Source organism: Ips typographus, linkage group LG12 (assembly GCF_016097725.1).
Source record: "Ips typographus isolate SLU linkage group LG12, UJ_Ityp_2.0, whole genome shotgun sequence".
In the NCBI taxonomy this organism is placed as follows: Eukaryota; Metazoa; Arthropoda; class Insecta; order Coleoptera; family Curculionidae; genus Ips; species Ips typographus.
In genome coordinates, this window is record NC_138433.1 from 10,073,420 (window position 1) to 10,096,075 (window position 22,656).

At 35.7% G+C, this 22,656-nt stretch overlaps 1 protein-coding gene across 1 annotated transcript; it reads left to right on the plus strand.

Annotated features, from left to right (window-relative positions):
• The first annotated feature begins 13,695 nt into the window (after positions 1-13,695).
• Positions 13,696-15,087, plus strand: LOC145736485 (uncharacterized). Its single transcript, XM_081990937.1, has 2 exons — positions 13,696-14,350; positions 14,411-15,087. Exons 1-2 carry the CDS (start codon positions 13,928-13,930, stop codon positions 15,074-15,076), a joined length of 1,089 nt encoding a protein of 362 aa, XP_081847063.1. The 5' UTR covers positions 13,696-13,927; the 3' UTR covers positions 15,077-15,087.
• Positions 15,088-22,656: the final 7,569 nt, after the last annotated feature.

Consider the following 22,656-nt stretch of genomic DNA (forward strand, 5'->3'; position numbering starts at 1 on the left):
CAATCCGACGTGTGTGGTTCCAACAGGATGGGGCGACCGCCCACACAGCCAGAGCATCAATGGACGTTATTCGCCCTCTCTTCCCTGGTCGCCTTATTTCCAGGTTTGGCGATGTTCATTGGCCTCCTCGATCCCCACATTTATCCATATGCGATTTTTTCTTATGGGGGCACCTCAAGGCTAAGTATACGATAGGGATGGGATAAATTAACCGGTTGTTTATTATCAGTTAGAATTGAAGATTCGGGGACAGATTGAACTGATTGGTTTTGGTTTAGTTTTTGGCCACACGTTCTAACTACATAAAATGTCTAGTAAAAAAAGCGGAGTTAGGGATTATTTTACTAAACGAGCTAACAATGCAGCAATTTGTAACTTATGTGGAAAAATGTATAAAATGGGTGGTGGAACAACTAATTTAAAAAACCATCTTTTTCACAAACATTCTTCACTATCAGCCAAGCTGCAGAAAATGTGTCCCTCCACATCAGGAAAGTTAAAAAAACCAGCAGAAAAGCCTGTCATTGTTGAAGATGTGCAATCAGATACAGACACAGATACAGATGCCTTCACAATGTCAAGTATGGATAAGGTAAAATCACATACTTTACATATCTATCTTTTTGTGATTTAATTCCTTTTTATAAATAGGAATCTGTAATATCCAATAGTTCCCAGAACACATACAACAAGGATTCTGATATGGATTCATCCAGAGATTCAGAAACTACTATTGCTGGCTCAAGTGGTATAGCCTCATCGAGAGCTTCATCAGTGTTAAGTAACTTTTTAGTACAACCTACTATATCACACATCTTCAACCACCAAAGAAGTTATGAAAGTAAGCATGTTGCATATAAGTCCAATTCAAGTTACAATATCTTATTATTTATTTTTAAGGAGGTGGCAAAAAAAAATGTTTCAATTACTCAGGCATTAATTTATATGATCTGTAAAGATGACATGCCCTTAAGTTGTACTGAGAGAGAAGGCTTGACCAAGTTTCTACATGTTGTCGCTCCTTTATATTTACCTCCAAGTAGAAAAACTGTAATTATAATTGCCTTAATTTTTATTTCCTCAATACTATAGTTAGTTTATATCTTTGTAGATTACTACCCTTATTGAACAAAAATATATTACTCTGAACTGATATAGAAAGTGTTGGCTATTACTACTGACATAGCCACTGTAATGAATGCCACATGCAGTTTTATTGTTTTAACCTTACATTACATTGGTGAGTTTCTTGAAGTAGATAAGTCAAAATTCATATTATAATTAAAGGTTCTGTGTGGTATGAATTCTGTATAATTATGTATATGTTCTAGATGAAGACAAAGGAGCTATGAAGATCATGAATCTTGGAGTAAGAAACCTTATACCACATCATACTGGTCCACATATTTGTGAAGATTTGAGTCAAATGATAAATGAATGGAAAATTCCCACTTCAAAAATAGTTTCAGCTACAACTGATAATGGAGCAAATATTGTTTGTGGTGTAAAATTATTGCTATCTGGATCTACCACCGATGACAGTTCAGAAAGTGAAAATCAATCACAAAATGACAGGCATGTGCCCTGTTTTGCACACATTATAAATTTAATTGTGTCAAAAGCCCTAGGGAGTGAAAAGAATAAAAACATTGAACATATAATTGAGAAGATCAAGGCAATTGTGGCTTTCTTTAAGCACAGTAATATAGCACAAGATATGTTGCGCGAGGAGCAAAGAAAATAAGGAAAGAGTGATGGAACTTTTTTATATTTGATTCAAGAGAGAGCAACACGCTGGAATTCAACTTTTTATTGTCTTGAAAGATTTGTGTTACTGTCAGGTCATGTGGGCAAAATTCTTCTTTCACCAGTGCACAAAAAACCTCCTGCCATGTTAACACCATCTGAGATCGCAACAATTGAGAAATGTCTTCAATTACTTAGACAAAAGACATATCCGGAGAAAAATATGTTTCAGGAAGTCTAGTAATTCCGCTTGCAAATTGTTTAAGAACTTCTTTTGACCGAATATGCATTAGTAATGCTGAAGTGGAATTAATTCAGAAAGAATTAAAAATTCAAATGGTAAAGAGATTAACTCCACTGGAATCTAATACCCTTTTGTCCGCAGCTACAATACTGGACCCCAGGTTTAAAAAGATACATTTTGCATTACCCATAAATGCGGCAAATGCTATTCGTGTTGTGAGTAATGAAATTAAGAAAGCAAGGATCCGGTAGTCCCCCTCAAGCTGGCACTTCTAGTTCTAGTTCTAACTCAACTTCAACAAGAACGTCATGTGGAGACATATGGAGTATTCATGACGAATTTGCTGCGATTCAAAATCAAAATCTTGAGGATGTTGGAGGCCATGGAGGCAGTCAACAAGGACTTCCAAGTGAATTAAAACTTTATCTCAATCAACCAATCCAACCAAGAGATCGGGACCCGTTGGAGTATTGGAAGAACAGCAAGAATGCTTTTCCAGGGACCTGCCAAGTTGCTTCAAAATATCCAACTGTATTGGGTGCTTCGGTGCCATCAGAGCGACTAGTTTCATTATTAAACAATGTCAGCACTGATCAAAGAAGTCGTCTGACTCCAAAGCACTCTGATCAGTTGGTTTTCTTAGGATCGTTAGACGTTGAATATTGGGAAATTTAATATTGATTTTCCAATATGTATTAATTATCGTCTAAGGACCCGAAATGTTTTATTTTATTTATGTACCGGAAATCAGAAATGTGGATTTTTTTAAATAAAAATGTTAAAACACTTTATTTAACAGTTATTTTAATAACCGGTTAACTTTGAACAGGTTAACCGATTTCAGTTAAACCTTTAGCGGGAATAACCGGTCAATCATTAACCGGTTATTTTTTAATTACCTCCCATCCCTGGTATACGAGAACAATCCCCGAACTCTGGACAAATTGAAGGACGCAATTCGCGTGGAAGTCGCCCAAGTTGAGAGAGCGATGTTGGAGAGAGTCTACGCGAACTTCCAAGAACGCCTCCAGCACTGCATCAACGATTTCGGCCACCACATGCCTGATGTGATTTTCCACACTTGACTGTCTCAAATGCTATTTCCTTGCGAACCTGATTCCATCAATAAATTTGTTTTTGAGTAAAAATTTAATATTTTATGATTTTATTAAAACCGTCCGTCCTCTCTGCCGCACCCGGTATTACTGGAGTTGTTAATCAACGCGATAAGGATTGGTGGTTATGGAATCGTGCTGTACGACACCATGAATCAATAGTGTTTTGTAATTTCCATTATGTTCTTGCGATAAGATCTATAAATTTAATTATGAATATTTGCATTGAATGTCATGAAGGTTTTGTTGATGAGTTTTACAAAAAAGTTGCTTATCACTACAAGGGAGTGTCTTTTTTGCTAGTGCATAAACATGACTTTTTTCATATGAATTGCGATGTGTGTTGTAAAGCTGCAAACGCTTATAATTTAAATTTTTCTTGTTATTGGGAGAAGAAAACCAAAATAATAACGACAGCGCCTTAGAAGTCGAAATAGGAGAAGATGTCGTAAGTGAGACGTATAGCTGTTGCACTTGTATACGTGTGTTTCGATAAGATGTGTTTGGAAAATTGATAGTAAAAGAAGTAATAAAACTAAAGACTAAAGCAGTAATCTAAAATTCGCTTGTAAATAATCATTAGAACTTATAGAACTTTATATTGAGAAATTAAATGATAAATTCGATTCGATTTGCCACCTTACTGGTCACGAAGACGTCAAAAGGTTTAGACGCGAATTATTCGACGGTGTTTCATATGCTATCAAATGACTTTTTGGAACTCCAGATGCCGATGATGCAATATTTTACACAGAAACCATTGTCCACCAAAATCACGACATGCAGTTATAGCAATTGAAATTGTTATACTTAATGAAAATATGTTAGTTCAATAATTTCTCTAAAAATACTGTAAAAAGAATCAACTCCTTAACTTACAGTCAAACGGTTACTGATCATCTCAGCTTAATTAGTCAATTATACAATGAACTAAACGAAGAATTTGATGTAATGATAGCATCAATCTTATTTTCAAAGCAAAATATATTGCATCCAAACATAATTACCCCAAGGCACTTAAGGTATGAGTTGACAAAATTAAAATTAGTATCAAATTTGGAATTACCTTATGATTTACACGACTTTGATAATTTTCATTTTATAGTTTCTTCCAAACAGTTTAAAAAGCAGATTGCTCCAACACGTTAACTCTTTGATGCACCATGGAGCAAAATTTGGACCACTTAATATTTGTCAACAGATGCATAGTGGTACATAAAATAAACCACTTCAAATTCGCTAAATACCTTGCAGCACAGTCGCTCAAAAAATGAACCACAAGCCCCACTCGCGTAATATCCTGTTGCGAAGGTCGTGGAGCGAAATTTCCCGCAATTTTTTAGTCCGTTGTTTACAAACACGCGTTGTAGTAGGAGTAATTGCGCATATTTTAATCACCCACTGTTTGTTACGATTAATCAAAATAGTAAGTATAATTTAGTGATTTTTAACATTAAGACAGTTATAATAGTTAGTTTAGATTATATATACTTTAAAAAGTTTCGCATAAAATCGAAATTTGTTTGAGATTAGGCTATATATATATTGTGTCCAGATTTTGGATCTCCATGCAATTAGGTGATGTTTGATTATTTTCGCATCTTAGGTGATCGCCATGGATTCGGATTATCTTCCATTCAGTTTGGTTGGGATGTCGAAAGCGGAATTTGAGAGGGAACTGGAGGATGTGTATAGCATACCAAGTGATCAGAATTCGGTTCTTTCTGATGACAAAGATGAAAATTTGGAAAAAGTGTTTTCTGAAAGCGAAGATCTAGTTTTACAGGAGTCAGATGAATCCATTGACGACGAATCGCTTATAAAATATGTGAGTAAAAACACCTCACTACCAGAACCTCCTGTTCTATGGTCTCAATATAATATTACATCTGCTGGGGTACCTGACTCTTTCACTCACGAATATGGTTTATCTCAAGAGCTATTACAAATTGAGAACGATAATATTACGCCGTATTTTTTGTTCAGTTTGTTCCTGACAAATGACGTAATAGATGATATTGCATTCCAAACTAATTTATACGCGGAGCAGGAATTCCAAAAAAGTAGTAAAAAATACACTCCAACATCTACCGACGAAGTAAAATTATTCCTTGGAATAAACCTACTCATGGGAATAAAAGTGCTTCCGAGCTATTGTGATTATTGGTGGACTGATAATGATTTGAATGACCCTTATATTTCTAAACTGATGGTTGTAAATAGATTCGGCTGGATGTTAAGCCATTTGCACTTGAACAATAATGCCTTACTCCCAAACAGACAACAACCGGATTTTGACAAACTATACAAAGTTAGGCCATTTATCGAGGCATTACGAAAAAATTTTCAAAAACACTACAAGCCGCATGAAAATATTGCCATCGATGAGTCGATGATTAAATTTAAAGGTAGATGCGGATTGAAGCAATACATGCCAAAAAAACCAATAAAGCGTGGGTTCAAAGTATGGGCTTTAGTTGGTTCTGAAGGATATCTTTAGAATTTTGATATTTACACAAGAAAAAGCAAAAATTACGTTGAGCATTCTTTGGGTGAAAAAGTGGTACTGCGTTTGACTGAGGGCTTGGAACAAAAAAATCAGGTTTTCATACATTGCCTTAGGTCAAGTGCGATGTGAATGACTCGGATTTACGCTGAACATATGATTCGGAGTAGTTCAAACGTTGCACTGTTACAAAGTAAATATATTTTATATTTGCTTTGTCCTACAGGAATGGGTGGGATGTGATGTCCCGGGAAAATATTAGCAATTTTCTTTTTGTTTATTTTTCAAAGTCAAAATTGTAATCAAAATTAAATTAGAACTTACGGAATTAGTTTGAGACACATCTGAACACTACTAGACACAACACTTAAATGAAAGACTAGTTTGAAAGAAAAATCTGACTTCAAATCCTAAGCCAAACCTCTAAGAGATTTAATTGGCCAGCGTCGTTAATCCAGAAGCGGGGATATATTTCTATTAGTAGGTGTTTATAAGGAAAGGAATTTTTCCAAGTCATACTGTCGCCACAAATTCTCACCTTTTTGACCCCCAAGCAAAAATGTTTTATTGCCTGCAGCTGCAGGAAAAAAATTATTATTATTTATTGCACTCGTCGACATGTTTTTGAAATTCCACCTTTTGACCTGTCGCATTCCTGCTCACAGAATGATGTAAATTTCGTAGTATAAATATTCACACCATTTTGGCAAACGGTCAGTCAGAAACGGGCAGTCAAAACTGAAACGTCGTCAAGTCGAAGACAAGTGTGAAAAGTCGGTTAAAGTCCAAAAAAAACCTAATGGGGTCAAGTTCTAGTCATGTTCAGTAGTGCAAAATAAGTTCTACCAAAATTCTTCAGTGTGCAAGATTTGTGAAACTAAGGTGTTTGGAAAACCCTCCAAAATTCTCGTAAATAAACCACGTAGCCGCTTGACCTAAAGCCTGTCGCTTCAACTCAACACAACATGTCCAGAAGGTACGTTAAAGCCAGAGTTGCTAACTAGACCTAAGTCTTTGGTACCAAACCGTACCTAGCTGGGTAATTATCTATGTTTTTGGAATCTGAATAAATGTTTAAACCAAGATTGGTGGTTGTGTCATTTAGGGTATAGCGCTTGCCCCTCGAACCCCAAAAATAAGCTTGTAAGACCCAAAACTGGAAGAAGGCATTTTTGGGCCATTACACCCTGTATCGTTTTTAATATTAACTTTCGGCATAGGACAATTTAGCTAAATCGTATTATTTTGATGTCAAGAATATGCTGTAGCTCTATGTCCTATTACTTATGGTCCACCCTGTATAACGTAGGGTTGCCATACGTCCGTTTTTCCAACGGACAGTCCGTTATTTCAGAGTGTCCGTTTTGTCTGGTCCGCGTTATGTCACGTGTGTCAGTTTATTAATCATACATAAATCGACATACTCGTCGATTTCAACTGCACAATACTGCATAAGAAAATCGAAATCTTTTGTTTTTTGAGCCTAGTTCGACAAGCTGAAGTGAGAGCTGAAGATGTTCGGAGCGCTCGAAATTCTTTACCGAGCTCTGCTTAATTCGGTGAATCACCAAAGCCTTGACCTTAAACATTTTTGTCTGGACTGGGTTTCAATCAGCGTTGAGCGTTCACAGTTCACACATAGCTGTTTTTCGTGATATCACCATAAGTTAGTAGTGTTTGTATCCCAAAAAAACTAGTAAGTATAAATGTGTTACATAATAAAATTGTAAATGATTTAAATGTCTTATGGCCAATTGGTATTCGGTTTGTAATTTCGGATCAGAACCCGTAATGATTTAAGTCAAAGACTAATAAGTATTTTATTTTAATAGGTACGGGTGACAGACGAACAGTGCGAATTTCCACCTGAATTGAAGGGTGACTTTTCCTTTATCAAAAAAGGAAAAGTAGATCATAACGTAAAATGTGCCAAATGTAACATTTTTGCAAATTTTCAATTGCTTTTGGAGGTCGACGAGATGTATTGGAGCACACAAATACTAAAAAACATAAAAACATTGTTAATGCATCACTTACAAGCAACATGGTCACTTCGTTTTTTTCAAGAAAATTGAACCTACGGACCAGGACTTAGCTTGTGTTGCAAAAGAAGCAGTTTTCGCCTACCACACAGCGCGTCATGACTTTAGTTTCGTTTTTAGTGGAAATAGCAGTTCAAGTTCTGATTTTTTTGAGGATAGTGATGACAATTGTGCCGACAATGACTTTGTACCAAGTAACAATAATATATCGTCAGATTCTACAGAGGTAAGCTACATTTTGTTTTTTTTTTTGACTTACCATGTTCTTGGGTAAAAATATTTTGTAACTAATTTATGCAAAAACATGGTATGCCATGTGGCTTGACATGTTATTGCGTAAACTTTTTTTTAAGTTGCATTTTAAGTCTTATTTTATTATGTTTTAGAATGAATCGCAAGAGCATTATGCTAGGCTTAGCAGGGGTAAAAAAGACTCTCCAGAGGAACCGAAGCCGACAAGATGGAGACATCGGAATAAAGAAAACCATGAACGAAACAAAAGAAAAAGGAGGCGCAATTCGGGACATCAATATACGGCCACAAAAACTAAGAAGATTATCAATCCGCGTGAAATTGGTTTGCCTTGTGACTGTAAAAATAAATGCAGATAGAAATTGCAAGGTAACCATGAACAATTGTTCACAAAATTTTGGGATTTGAGTTCATTCGATATCCAAAATAGTTATCTTTTTGGTTGTATAAGAGCAAAAAACAAAAAAAGGTCATACAAGAAAAAACAAAAGAATAATGTATCCAGAAGAAAGTTTACCGCTGATTATTTGGTTAATATAGGAGACGAAGAAATAAAAATATGCAAAACTGAATTCTTGAGTCTTCACGGTCTTCAGAAATCTCGGGGAAGAGTTGAAAGGATTCTTAAAATGAAGGTAGGAGGGGCTATGGTTCCTAAACCTGATATGCGTGGCAAACACAATACTAGACCCAACAGATATTCGGACGAACAAATTCATTCGGTTAAAACTCATATTGAATCAATACCTAAATATCAAAGCCACTACAGTAGAGCCAAAAATATAGACAAGCTATATCTGAACTGCGATATGACTATTACTGGACTGTATACAGATTTCTATATGCCCTGGTGTAGGGAACAAAATATCAGTCCAGTTAAAGAGAGCGCTTACAGAAAAATATTCTGTACCCAATATAACATAGGATTCAAACTACCAAAATCGGATACCTGCAAGACCTGCGATGAGATGGGTATTAAAATAAAGGCGGCAAAGGAAGCTAATAATATAGAGCTAGAAAAAGAGCTAACTACATTTTTGAACCTGCACCAGGCTAGAGCTGACGCAATGCAAAAATTGCTTAAAAGTGAAATAGACACACCTGCTAAAAAAAAATTGGTAATCTCTTTTGATTTGCAACAAAGTATGCCCCTTCCAAAGCTCACAACTGGTCCAGCATTTTACTGCCGAAAGATATGGCTGTATAACCTTGGAATTCACGATTGCACAAATAAAAAAGGTTTTATGTATTTGTGGACTGAAGATCAGGCTAAGCGCGGAGCTGATGAAGTGGCGTCTGTCCTAATGAAATTTTTAGAAACAAAATTAGATTATGATGAACTTGTTATTTTTACTGATAACTGTCCGGGTCAGAATAAGAACTGGCAGATGATGGCATTTTGGTTGCAATTGGTAAAAGTAAAAAAAATTAGAAAAATAACTCATCACTTTCTTCTTAGCGGTCATTCCGTTATGCCGTCAGACAGAGATTTTGCTCTGATCAAAAAACGCCAGAGACATCGGGCTCCAGTTATTTATTCACCAGAAGGTTGGCTAGATATTATTGAAAAAGCAAATAAAAAAAACTCTTTTGTTGTTACAAAAATGACCCAAAAAGATTTTTTTTCTTTTGAGCCTTTATTAGCTAATATTAACAAAAAAGCACGTTTTCCTGACAAGCAGAACTTGAACTGCAGGAACGTATAGTTTTCTTTTTAAGTCGGAAAATGTTGGGTCATTTTTCGTTAAAAGCACAGTCAGTACAGGGAAATTAATGTTTTAAAACAAGGTAGACCTGCAATGACAAGCTTGTCAGATCTTAAACTTCAATACAACGAGTCAGTTAAAATTGCAGAAAAAAAATTAAAAACATACAGACATTACTTCCTTACATACCGCCAGCCTACCATGCATTTTATACGCAACTAAATGTTGCTGTTGACAATTTAGACGAAGAGATTGAAACCTTGGATGAGTAGTATTGAATTTTTTCGGTTATTTTTATAATGAGTTTAGTTTAAGCAAAAACATGTTAAGCCACATTTTATCAAAATAAACTCCATTTTTTGTAAAAAAAATATATTTTTTTTTAAATAATAGTTGCTTATCTTTTTTCCTCTTTGCCATAATGTACTGACAAAGTTTGAAATATTTAAATCAAAACCATTTTTTTACAGAATTTTTGAAAACTTTAAACCGTAATATCTCAACTTTTTGATTTTGAGGCTTACCATTGTATTGCGCTAAGGTCTTCAATTGTAAAAATATTTAAATATTTCCTTATTTTTACAGTAAGAACTGAGAAGTTAAAAGAATTTTGTGAATTGGCTGAGGTAGAATACAAGAAAGTCCTTAGTCATTCCAGCAGAAGATTTCTCAGCTTGTTGCCTGCAATTCAAAGAGTTGAACTGAAATATGAAAGTTTTCCGGGCTCATAAGCCGTGGTCCAATGGAATTTCTTCCTGAGGACTTTTTGTTGTCATTGTATCGATCCCATATGAAAGATCTAGAAAATGGACACTTAGAGTAATCTCCCATGCATTTGACGTTGTACTTGTTAACTCTTGGCTACAGTAAAGGAAAAAAGCCGAATCTTTGGGTATAAGAAGCAAAACTTATGATCTATTTCAGTTTCGTCATGAAGTTGCCAAAAAACTTGTATATTACGCAAAGTCATCCCAACGAGGTAGGCCAAGCTTACAAAACGGCATTGAAGAACCTTCTCCAAAACGGCAAAGAGTTGAAACTAAACCAGTAAAAGAAAAAAAACTAGATGGAGTTGATCATTATCTATTATATGATGACCAACCCAATAATACCAGGTGCAAGTTACCAGGCTGTTCATCAAAAACACATGTTTATCGTGTAAAACGTGAAGTACATTTGTGCTGCTTTAAGGGTAATAAATGGGCATTCTGGATAGTTGTTAGAAAACACACGTGATTAGCATTGATTCTTCGATATAAATAGGAGCTGAGCAGACACAAATAGTTAAATTTGCTGTAAGATGTTAATCAGTTGGAAAATAAATTGTACGTTTGATAGATATGATTGACTGATTGCTGGTCCTTGTTCACTCCCAATGTCAACTTCTGCACAGTTACTCAGTTCGCCATGCGTAGATTGACATTTAAAGGAATGACAATGTTTCTAATACTTCAGCATTTAGTTGGAAATTAAATAAAAAGTATTCGGCCAGATATTGTGGATATAACAATGCTGCATATGGCATAACAACAAATCGAAATAGCAAATAAAACTACACACAACCCGCGCCCCCAATCTTTAGTTTATTATTAAAATAAATAAGAATTCGAAGATTGACCTGGATGACTTTTTTTTGCTTCTCGCTTCACCGGGAGAATATCTGAAACAAAAAAAATAATATTACCACGAGAATATAAGAAATGTCAAGTTTTATCCTCGGTACCAACCAATGTTAGCTGAAGCTTTATTTGATATTGTAGCATAAAATCATTATAAAAATTCATTAAATATTGAGTGGTAATCTAGCACCCAGGTATGAAAACGTATGAAAATTATACGAAAAGTTGCGAAGAATGTATTTACCATACACATCTGTACGCATATTTTCGTATACGTAACTTAATGGATGGATGTACTGCTGTAAACGGTGCACACAGTGGTCACATAGAGAATTCGTAACCAGCAACCATAAGCGCAGACGGTGACGTAGTGATTGTTAATTTACTTTTTTTCTGTATTTTTTTTCGGCCGTTGCTATTGACACCGGCCGTAATAGTATATTACACACCGGGGTGGGAAGAGTTTCATTACTGTCGAGAGATTAGTTAGATAGCCGAGACGCGAAGCGTCGAGGTTTAGCTAGGATCTCGAGACAGGAATGAAACTTCCTACCGAGGTTTGTATACTATTTTATTTACTACCATCATATTTCTATCAAAATTTACAAATCATTGTTTCATTCTGAACATATCTAGAATATTACATTTAACAAAAAACTACCAAGCAGGCATTTTTCTCAGAATAATCAATCAGGTATATTGTTACCGTAGCTATGTGGTAAACATCTCACCAATATAAATAAATGTCAGAAAAAGTCAGATCGATATTCATTTCCGGATTAATAAATTGAGAAAAATGTCCTCCGGTGAAGAATTGACGTGTACCCCGCCAGAAATACGACAGGCTGCTGACGCATTAGCACACGGCTTGGTGCCAGAGAAAAGTAAGCATCGCTACCTACAAGCTATTGAATTATATAGGAAGTGGTGGGAAGAAAAAATTAAAAAGGCTGGGAGGATGGAAATCTAGTACTGTGGCAGAAGGTTATGTGGATAGCTCAATGGAGAATAAAACCAAAACTGCCGTTATGCTGTCCCAACGTGCCATGTCTTCTGAAGCTGTTGCAAGTAGTTCACAAACCTCAGTCATTCAGCAGCAAATTAATTTGTCGACCAAAGAGACAACTGTTGGAGACGCCAGTGCTGGTACTGGCCTAAATATTTCTATAAACACTTATAATAATTCAAATGTAACCATTAATTTCAATAAGTAGTTTGTTTTAGTTTAGATCATGTTAATTTTAGTATTGTAATGTATTATAGGCATTATAACCGTTAGAATGCATACAATTCGAGTTGTAATCCAGGACATTTTTCTCAATTTATTATTTGCGAACTGAATATCGATCCGACTTTATCTGACATTTAAAAAATTTGATTCAATCATCTTTTTTTTTTTTTTAAATATTAACAATCACAATTTTAGAGGGCGGGAAATGAGGGCGGGAAGTGAGGGCGGGAAGTGAGGGCGGGAAGTAGAGGTGCGCAATATGATACTTCCTAACCTTCAATGACGTTAGTAATGACAGCATTACATATATGGTTGTAAATAAAAACTGTTATTAAGTCAGAAACGGTTGAAGGTAGGTATAGGAAGAGTACACATAGATTTGTTCTAAATTTAATGTGCTTTTATTACAAACCATAATATATTGGTGGATCCATTTAAAAAACGAACTTTTGGTAGTTTTTCCATCTGTCCGACTAAAAGGTAAATATTGACCCCCTGTAAGTTTTTGTCATTTTCCGTCTCTGGGCGTTTCAACCAGGGTAGGGCAAATTTTGATTTTTATTAAAAAAATCAAAAATCACTGATTTTTTTAAAAAAATCATGATTTTTTTTTATTTTTTTTTTAATTCTTGATTTTCTACTTTCTAAAATCTACTTTCACGTATATTTACCGAATTTCTGAAGAATTAAAATCACTGTGAACATAATAATAATAATAATAAATTTATTGCCATCAAAATGATACCAAGATCACAAAGCAACGTCACATGTTGGTGTTTGAAACACCTAAAGTAAAAGTAGAGTTTACATTTTTTAAAAATTTAAAACTAGATTGATGTGAACTAGATTGAAGAACATGGTTTTGTTGCTGCAACATATTTTTTTAAGTTTTTTTATTTAGAGATAACATTTAAAACTGAATGAAATAACAAAAAATTATCTAATTCAAACCAAAGAATGACATTGCCAAATAGCTTACTGAAAAAACTAAAATAGGAATGTGTAAGTCATTTTCCTTGTTTTATAAGTTTAATACTTTATACGGAATTTTAAGTGAAAATTTTTGACGTATGGTTGTCATTTACGCGAAAACAATGTACGATAGATGTGCTATGCATTTAACCACACTTTCTTATAATCAAAAGGAAAATCTAAAAATGCAATAATATACAAGGTGTTTAATTTAAAAATCATAACTTTTATACTTTCAGAGATTTTAAGACTCCCTGTATAAAATAAAAATTATTTTTTCGACGACTTACTTTGAAAGTACCTCATGTACGCTTCCATTTAGAAGCAGAAAGGGGTTATTTGCCGCGCGCGAGCAGAAAGAGAGATTTTCTGCTCTAGAGCGTTTTCGCTTTCTACTAACAATCTACTCACCAACTTTTTCGGCGTTTCCATAACAACGCTTGACATACCTGTTTGAAATATACACATTCCGTGAAAGTGATTTATCGGTAACAATGAGTTCAAGCGATGTGAGTTATCCTTCTACTCCACCCCACATTCGAGAAAGTGCAAGGAATGTAACTTTAAATTTACTTCCACAAAAATCCAAAACCCGTTACGAGAAGGAGTATTCAGTTTTTATTAAGTGGTGTTTAGCAAATAAAGCGGGGTCGTCATATTCAGAGAATATAGTGCTCACATATCTTGCTGAAATTGGAAAATCAAAGAAGTCTTCAACATTATGGTCTATTTACTCTATGCTTCGAACAACCCTTTTAATTAAACATGATATAGACATTAGTAAATATACCAAAGTGATTGCCTTTTTAAAGAGGCAGTCGGTAGGCTATAAAGCCAAAAAGTCGGAAATTTTCAAACGTGAGGAAATTAATAAGTTTCTGTTAGAAGCTCCTGATGACCGATATTTAATGATCAAGGTAATATGCTCAACACTGTATACCCGTTACTTTACAAAACGCCATTTTAATTATTTTTAGGTTGCTTTAATATTCGGGATCTCCGGTGCATGCAGACGCGACGAATTAACAAAAATGTTAATTGATGACATAGAAGACAAGGAATCAGTTCTCATAATAAAAATACCAAACACAAAAACCAATATCTCACGTACATTTATTGTCTCAAATGGTGGAGTTGAGAACACTAACTATATTTCATTCTACCGTAAATATGTTGAATTGCGCCCTCCAAATACACCAACCAGACGATTTTTCTTACGATACAAGAATGGAATATGTAACAAGCAAGTGGTTGGAATGAACATTTTTGCAAACATGCCAAAACAGATAGCATCTTTTTTAAATTTGCCTAATGTGTCTAGTTATACAGGGCACTGCTTCCGCCGATCTTCGGCTACCTTGTTAGCAGACGCAGGAGCGAGTATCACTACTTTAAAACGCCTAGGAGGTTGGCGCTCAGCTACAACAGCAGAAGGCTACATTGAAGATTCTATTCAAAACAAAACACAGATATCGGAAAAAATTCTAGGAAAAAGTTCCGGAAGCTTAGGAAATGAAATTAGCTATGCAACGACCTCCTCTGCAGTCGTAGCTGATAACAAGAATGAGCCAATCATTATTCAAAATTGTAAGAAGTTTACTATAAATTACATTGTCCACAATAACAGTGAAAATAGAGTTTAAACTAATAATTATATTGCTGTTTTTCATAATAAAGTAGAGTGTAAAAATATGGGTTGTGACTTAATTGTATGAAGTGGAAGGAGTGAAAGGTAGCATGGTCAGTCGTCGAAAAAGTATCGTCTATATTTCGAGCCGAAAGTACTTTTGCCGCTTTTACATGATTGCAGCGTTCGGCTTCGCCTCACGCTGCAATTTTCATGTGCAAGCGGCAAATATATACTTTCGGCTCTTAATATAGAATATACTATTAAAAGTGGCAACAATATTTTCCCATTCAGCAAAAAAAGTAAAACTTTTTAAAAGTCTCATATTTTGGCCACAATCTTCTGTGTGGAATAATGTGAATAACCCTTACATAACTTTTGTTTCTAACATTGCAAATTATCTGACAATAATAGTATTCTAAAAAGAAAGTACAGAGTACAGGATACAATGCCAATGTAGGTTTTTTACATGTAGTTAAAAAAATAATAAAATAAAACAAACACGTATTCGCTTTTCATTTAAAACACTCAACTATTTTAAGTGATTAAAAATACTAGGATTGCCGAACGTCTGGCTCCAAATCGGTAAAAATCTAAAAATGTTGTATAAAAATCGGTTGTTTATTGCGTAAAATCAGGAAATTTGATTTTTCTGCTCATTTTTCCCGTGTTGAACATATTTTGCTCTCGTTTTGATCATGTTTTTCCCATATCTGTGATTGGTGCAAGATAAAGTTCTTATAGGTACTGGACTCGTCGAAACGCACTTCTTGCAAGAAAATTCTTGTCGCCGCATGCTTTCAATTTGGCATCATCGCGAGATCGGCGTGATCTATAAAAGGCGGTCGCCTGATGCGCTTGGCCCATTTCATTAAGGCAAATGTTAATGCCTGTAAGTTAAATTCGGTAAAGAGTTGCGATTTTTCTCGTTCACGTATATAAATATAAATTGAAAACAACGCAATGGCTGGAAGAAAAGAAGACAGCGTATGGCAGTTTTACCTCAAAACAACGGATTCAAAAAAATCAGGTTGTAGAGCGACTTGTAAGAATTGCAAGAAAGAAATTCAAGGGATTGTTCAGCGACTAAAGGCGCACCGTGAAATTTGTAAAAACAGCAAGAAACAAGAGTGGACATCCAAGTGCCGCTCGACTGGCTCGACCCAGTATCTTCTGGAAGTTCTGCTTCAATACTGACATTACCCTCTCCCTCTACAAGTTCCATCCCAGACTGTTCAACAACAACTACTGAGAGTACTGTGTTGGTTCAAGCGAAAAAATCGCATCATCCACCTTACAGAGACTGTGTGGGTAGTTTACAATTTTAGGAGATATATCGAGTGGAATACTTGGACTCTATGTAACCTTTCGGATTGTTAAGTTTGTCTTTGAGACGACCTTAAATGCGTTGGCCATTCATAAAGCTCTTGGATGCAGTTTCCACATGCTTGCTTCATTTTGGAATACTCTAACTCTATTTGTATTGCAACGGAAAGAAAAACCCAGCAAGAATGTGTCGACAAACTCTAAGCCTCCACAAACAGACCGAAAATTAAGCGCAAGCGCTCCCAGTGAAAGCAAGGAGTATGAAAACCAAGAATCGGTTAAAATATTAAATAATTCCACGCAGGCTGAAACTACGTATTTCCAAGTGCGAGAGGAGTTTTCCGAAGTCCGGCAATTAGAAAACATTGACGATGCAAGTTGCGACTTTTTTGTTCGTAAACAAAGTGAACAAAACAGGAAATAAAGGTGCCATAAAACCGCTTTTAATCTGTACAGTTAAATTAACCTTTTTGAACTCAACATACTTAAACAAATTTTGTCGAGGAACTCACATTCCTCAACCGACCCTGGCCACAAAAAGGAATTTGAAAAGTCCGCAGATTCCTAGTCTATACCACGGATGATGCTTAAAATGACGTAAACTTTAAGTCCATATAAGAAGCAACAATTAAATGGGGGATAGCCAGTGTATAATCCTGCCGGTTGTGTTACCAAATTCAAAGTTACTCTAGTTATTACTTGGCGAAAAAAAAAAGAGTTAACAAACAGTGATGGAGTACATAGTAGTATTTCTCTACTATGTCCGATTAGTACGGGACAGAGGTAGCAAATTTATGTTGTACCGGATGGCTCTTTACCACCTATGGGAACTGGCGACTCTCTACCGACCTCGAGTGACTCAACCCTTGGAAATAACCCGGGCTCTGTTAAATTTATGGACGGAAGTGATCCACTTGGAGTTCCAATTGTTGAGAACAGACCCCGCCCGACCATGTGACTGTGCCTTCTGCGTCCTTCCTCCACCGAATATGTTTACACCGTCGCAATTATGAAACGCATGGGGCAATGTCATGATTGAAGGTTGCGCCTGTCCCGTTTGCGCCATCCGGCGATGTAGCCCAGCTGAACCCCCACAACCGCACTTAAGACCCCAAACTCACCCTCAGGAAGTCGCAGCCGGATCACTATTGCCGCCGCCGATGCAACCCATGGTACCGCCAACCCACCAGGATCCAGTTGGCCGAACAAGGCAAACGCGAGTTCTTAGGCCAATCGCTAGCCGACCCTACCCAGTTTTGGAGGCAGACCTTTTGCCTGGAAGCCAAACGGGGGTACGCATACGACGGGCCCATGATCCAAACCAGCCAGGAACATCCCGAGAGTGACCGGTTGGTAATTAAAGTCGGTACGTTAGTTTATTCTTTATTTTTTTTATTTTTCCTTTTGAGTGCCGCATAATTATTTACCTTTTCAATTGTTTATGGGAGTAATCATGGAACATTATTTTATTGTTACTAGATTTTGTTGAGTAATCGTAGGATAGGATTTATACGTGCATAGTAGACTTAAAAATATTTTATTGTGACTGGCACGCGTAAGCGATTGTTGTTAGACCTTCTGGACAGATTTGCTTATTCGACAAGGTTTTCATACATTGCCTTAGGTCAAGTGCGATGTGAATGACTCGGATTTACGCTGAACATATGATTCGGAGTAGTTCAAACGTTGCACTGTTACAAAGTAAATATATTTTATATTTGCTTTGTCCTACAGGAATGGGTGGGATGTGATGTCCCGGGAAAATATTAGCAATTTTCTTTTTGTTTATTTTTCAAAGTCAAAATTGTAATCAAAATTAAATTAGAACTTACGGAATTAGTTTGAGACACATCTGAACACTACTAGACACAACACTTAAATGAAAGACTAGTTTGAAAGAAAAATCTGACTTCAAATCCTAAGCCAAACCTCTAAGAGATTTAATTGGCCAGCGTCGTTAATCCAGAAGCGGGGATATATTTCTATTAGTAGGTGTTTATAAGGAAAGGAATTTTTCCAAGTCATACTGTCGCCACAAATTCTCACCTTTTTGACCCCCAAGCAAAAATGTTTTATTGCCTGCAGCTGCAGGAAAAAAATTATTATTATTTATTGCACTCGTCGACATGTTTTTGAAATTCCACCTTTTGACCTGTCGCATTCCTGCTCACAGAATGATGTAAATTTCGTAGTATAAATATTCACACCATTTTGGCAAACGGTCAGTCAGAAACGGGCAGTCAAAACTGAAACGTCGTCAAGTCGAAGACAAGTGTGAAAAGTCGGTTAAAGTCCAAAAAAAACCTAATGGGGTCAAGTTCTAGTCATGTTCAGTAGTGCAAAATAAGTTCTACCAAAATTCTTCAGTGTGCAAGATTTGTGAAACTAAGGTGTTTGGAAAACCCTCCAAAATTCTCGTAAATAAACCACGTAGCCGCTTGACCTAAAGCCTGTCGCTTCAACTCAACACAACATGTCCAGAAGGTACGTTAAAGCCAGAGTTGCTAACTAGACCTAAGTCTTTGGTACCAAACCGTACCTAGCTGGGTAATTATCTATGTTTTTGGAATCTGAATAAATGTTTAAACCAAGATTGGTGGTTGTGTCATTTAGGGTATAGCGCTTGCCCCTCGAACCCCAAAAATAAGCTTGTAAGACCCAAAATTGGAAGAAGGCATTTTTGGGCCATTACACCCTGTATCGTTTTTAATATTAACTTTCGGCATAGGACAATTTAGCTAAATCGTATTATTTTGATGTCAAGAATATGCTGTAGCTCTATGTCCTATTACTTATGGTCCACCCTGTATAACGTAGGGTTGCCATACGTCCGTTTTTCCAACGGACAGTCCGTTATTTCAGAGTGTCCGTTTTGTCTGGTCCGCGTTATGTCACGTGTGTCAGTTTATTAATCATACATAAATCGACATACTCGTCGATTTCAACTGCACAATACTGCATAAGAAAATCGAAATCTTTTGTTTTTTGAGCCTAGTTCGACAAGCTGAAGTGAGAGCTGAAGATGTTCGGAGCGCTCGAAATTCTTTACCGAGCTCTGCTTAATTCGGTGAATCACCAAAGCCTTGACCTTAAACATTTTTGTCTGGACTGGGTTTCAATCAGCGTTGAGCGTTCACAGTTCACACATAGCTGTTTTTCGTGATATCACCATAAGTTAGTAGTGTTTGTATCCCAAAAAAACTAGTAAGTATAAATGTGTTACATAATAAAATTGTAAATGATTTAAATGTCTTATGGCCAATTGGTATTCGGTTTGTAATTTCGGATCAGAACCCGTAATGATTTAAGTCAAAGACTAATAAGTATTTTATTTTAATAGGTACGGGTGACAGACGAACAGTGCGAATTTCCACCTGAATTGAAGGGTGACTTTTCCTTTATCAAAAAAGGAAAAGTAGATCATAACGTAAAATGTGCCAAATGTAACATTTTTGCAAATTTTCAATTGCTTTTGGAGGTCGACGAGATGTATTGGAGCACACAAATACTAAAAAACATAAAAACATTGTTAATGCATCACTTACAAGCAACATGGTCACTTCGTTTTTTTCAAGAAAATTGAACCTACGGACCAGGACTTAGCTTGTGTTGCAAAAGAAGCAATTTTCGCCTACCACACAGCGCGTCATGACTTTCGTTTCGTTTTTAGTGGAAATAGCAGTTCAAGTTCTGATTTTTTTGAGGATAGTGATGACAATTGTGCCGACAATGACTTTGTACCAAGTAACAATAATATATCGTCAGATTCTACAGAGGTAAGCTACATTTTGTTTTTTTTTTTTGACTTACCATGTTCTTGGGTAAAAATATTTTGTAACTAATTCATGCAAAAACATGGTATGCCATGTGGCTTGACATGTTATTGCGTAAACTTTTTTTTAAGTTGCATTTTAAGTCTTATTTTATTATGTTTTAGAATGAATCGCAAGAGCATTATGCTAGGCTTAGCAGGGGTAAAAAAGACTCTCCAGAGGAACCGAAGCCGACAAGATGGAGACATCGGAATAAAGAAAACCATGAACGAAACAAAAGAAAAAGGAGGCGCAATTCGGGACATCAATATACGGCCACAAAAACTAAGAAGATTATCAATCCGCGTGAAATTGGTTTGCCTTGTGACTGTAAAAATAAATGCAGATAGAAATTGCAAGGTAACCATGAACAATTGTTCACAAAATTTTGGGATTTGAGTTCATTCGATATCCAAAATAGTTATCTTTTTGGTTGTATAAGAGCAAAAAACAAAAAAAGGTCATACAAGAAAAAACAAAAGAATAATGTATCCAGAAGAAAGTTTACCGCTGATTATTTGGTTAATATAGGAGACGAAGAAATAAAAATATGCAAAACTGAATTCTTGAGTGTTCACGGTCTTCAGAAATCTCGGGGAAGAGTTGAAAGGATTCTTAAAATGAAGGTAGGAGGGGCTATGGTTCCTAAACCTGATATGCGTGGCAAACACAATACTAGACCCAACAGATATTCGGACGAACAAATTCATTCGGTTAAAACTCATATTGAATAAATACCTAAATATCAAAGCCACTACAGTAGAGCCAAAAATATAGACAAGCTATATCTGAACTGCGATATGACTATTACTGGACTGTATACAGATTTCTATATGCCCTGGTGTAGGGAACAAAATATCAGTCCAGTTAAAGAGAGCGCTTACAGAAAAATATTCTGTACCCAATATAACATAGGATTCAAACTACCAAAATCGGATACCTGCAAGACCTGCGATGAGATGGGTATTAAAATAAAGGCGGCAAAGGAAGCTAATAATATAGAGCTAGAAAAAGAGCTAACTACATTTTTGAACCTGCACCAGGCTAGAGCTGACACAATGCAAAAATTGCTTAAAAGTGAAATAGACACGCCTGCTAAAAAAAAATTGGTAATCTCCTTTGATTTGCAACAAAGTATGCCCCTTCCAAAGCTCACAACTGGTCCAGCATTTTACTGCCGAAAGATATGGCTGTATAACCTTGGAATTCACGATTGCACAAATAAAAAAGGTTTTATGTATTTGTGGACTGAAGATCAGGCTAAGCGCGGAGCTGATGAAGTGGCGTCTGTCCTAATGAAATTTTTAGAAACAAAATTAGATTATGATGAACTTGTTATTTTTACTGATAACTGTCCGGGTCAGAATAAGAACTGGCAGATGATGGCATTTTGGTTGCAATTGGTAAAAGTAAAAAAAATTAGAAAAATAACTCATCACTTTCTTCTTAGCGGTCATTCCGTTATGCCGTCAGACAGAGATTTTGCTCTGATCAAAAAACGCCAGAGACATCGGGCTCCAGTTATTTATTCACCAGAAGGTTGGCTAGATATTATTGAAAAAGCAAATAAAAAAAACTCTTTTGTTGTTACAAAAATGACCCAAAAAGATTTTTTTTCTTTTGAGCCTTTATTAGCTAATATTAACAAAAAAGCACGTTTTCCTGACAAGCAGAACTTAGAATTTGCAGGAACGTATAGTTTTCTTTTTAAGTCGGAAAATGTTGGGTCATTTTTCGTTAAAAGCACAGTCAGTACAGGGAAATTAATGTTTTAAAACAAGGTAGACCTGCAATGACAAGCTTGTCAGATCTTAAACTTCAATACAACGAGTCAGTTAAAATTGCAGAAAAAAAATTAAAAACATACAGACATTACTTCCTTACATACCGCCAGCCTACCATGCATTTTATACGCAACTAAATGTTGCTGTTGACAATTTAGACGAAGAGATTGAAACCTTGGATGAGTAGTATTGAATTTTTTCGGTTATTTTTATAATGAGTTTAGTTTAAGCAAAAACATGTTAAGCCACATTTTATCAAAATAAACTCCATTTTTTGTAAAAAAAATATATTTTTTTTTAAATAATAGTTGCTTATCTTTTTTCCTCTTTGCCATAATGTACTGACAAAGTTTGAAATATTTAAATCAAAACCATTTTTTTACAGAATTTTTGAAAACTTTAAACCGTAATATCTCAACTTTTGATTTTGAGGCTTACCATTGTATTGCGCTAAGGTCTTCAATTGTAAAAATATTTAAATATTTCCTTATTTTTGCAGTAAGAACTGAAAAGTTAAAAGAATTTTGTGAATTGGCTGAGGTAGAATACAAGAAAGTCCTTAGTCATTCCAGCACAAGATTTCTCAGCTTGTTGCCTGCAATTCAAAGAGTTGAACTGAAATATCTTAGGAGTGCAAAAAACTTAGGAGTTTATTTCGATAGTGATTTAAGTTT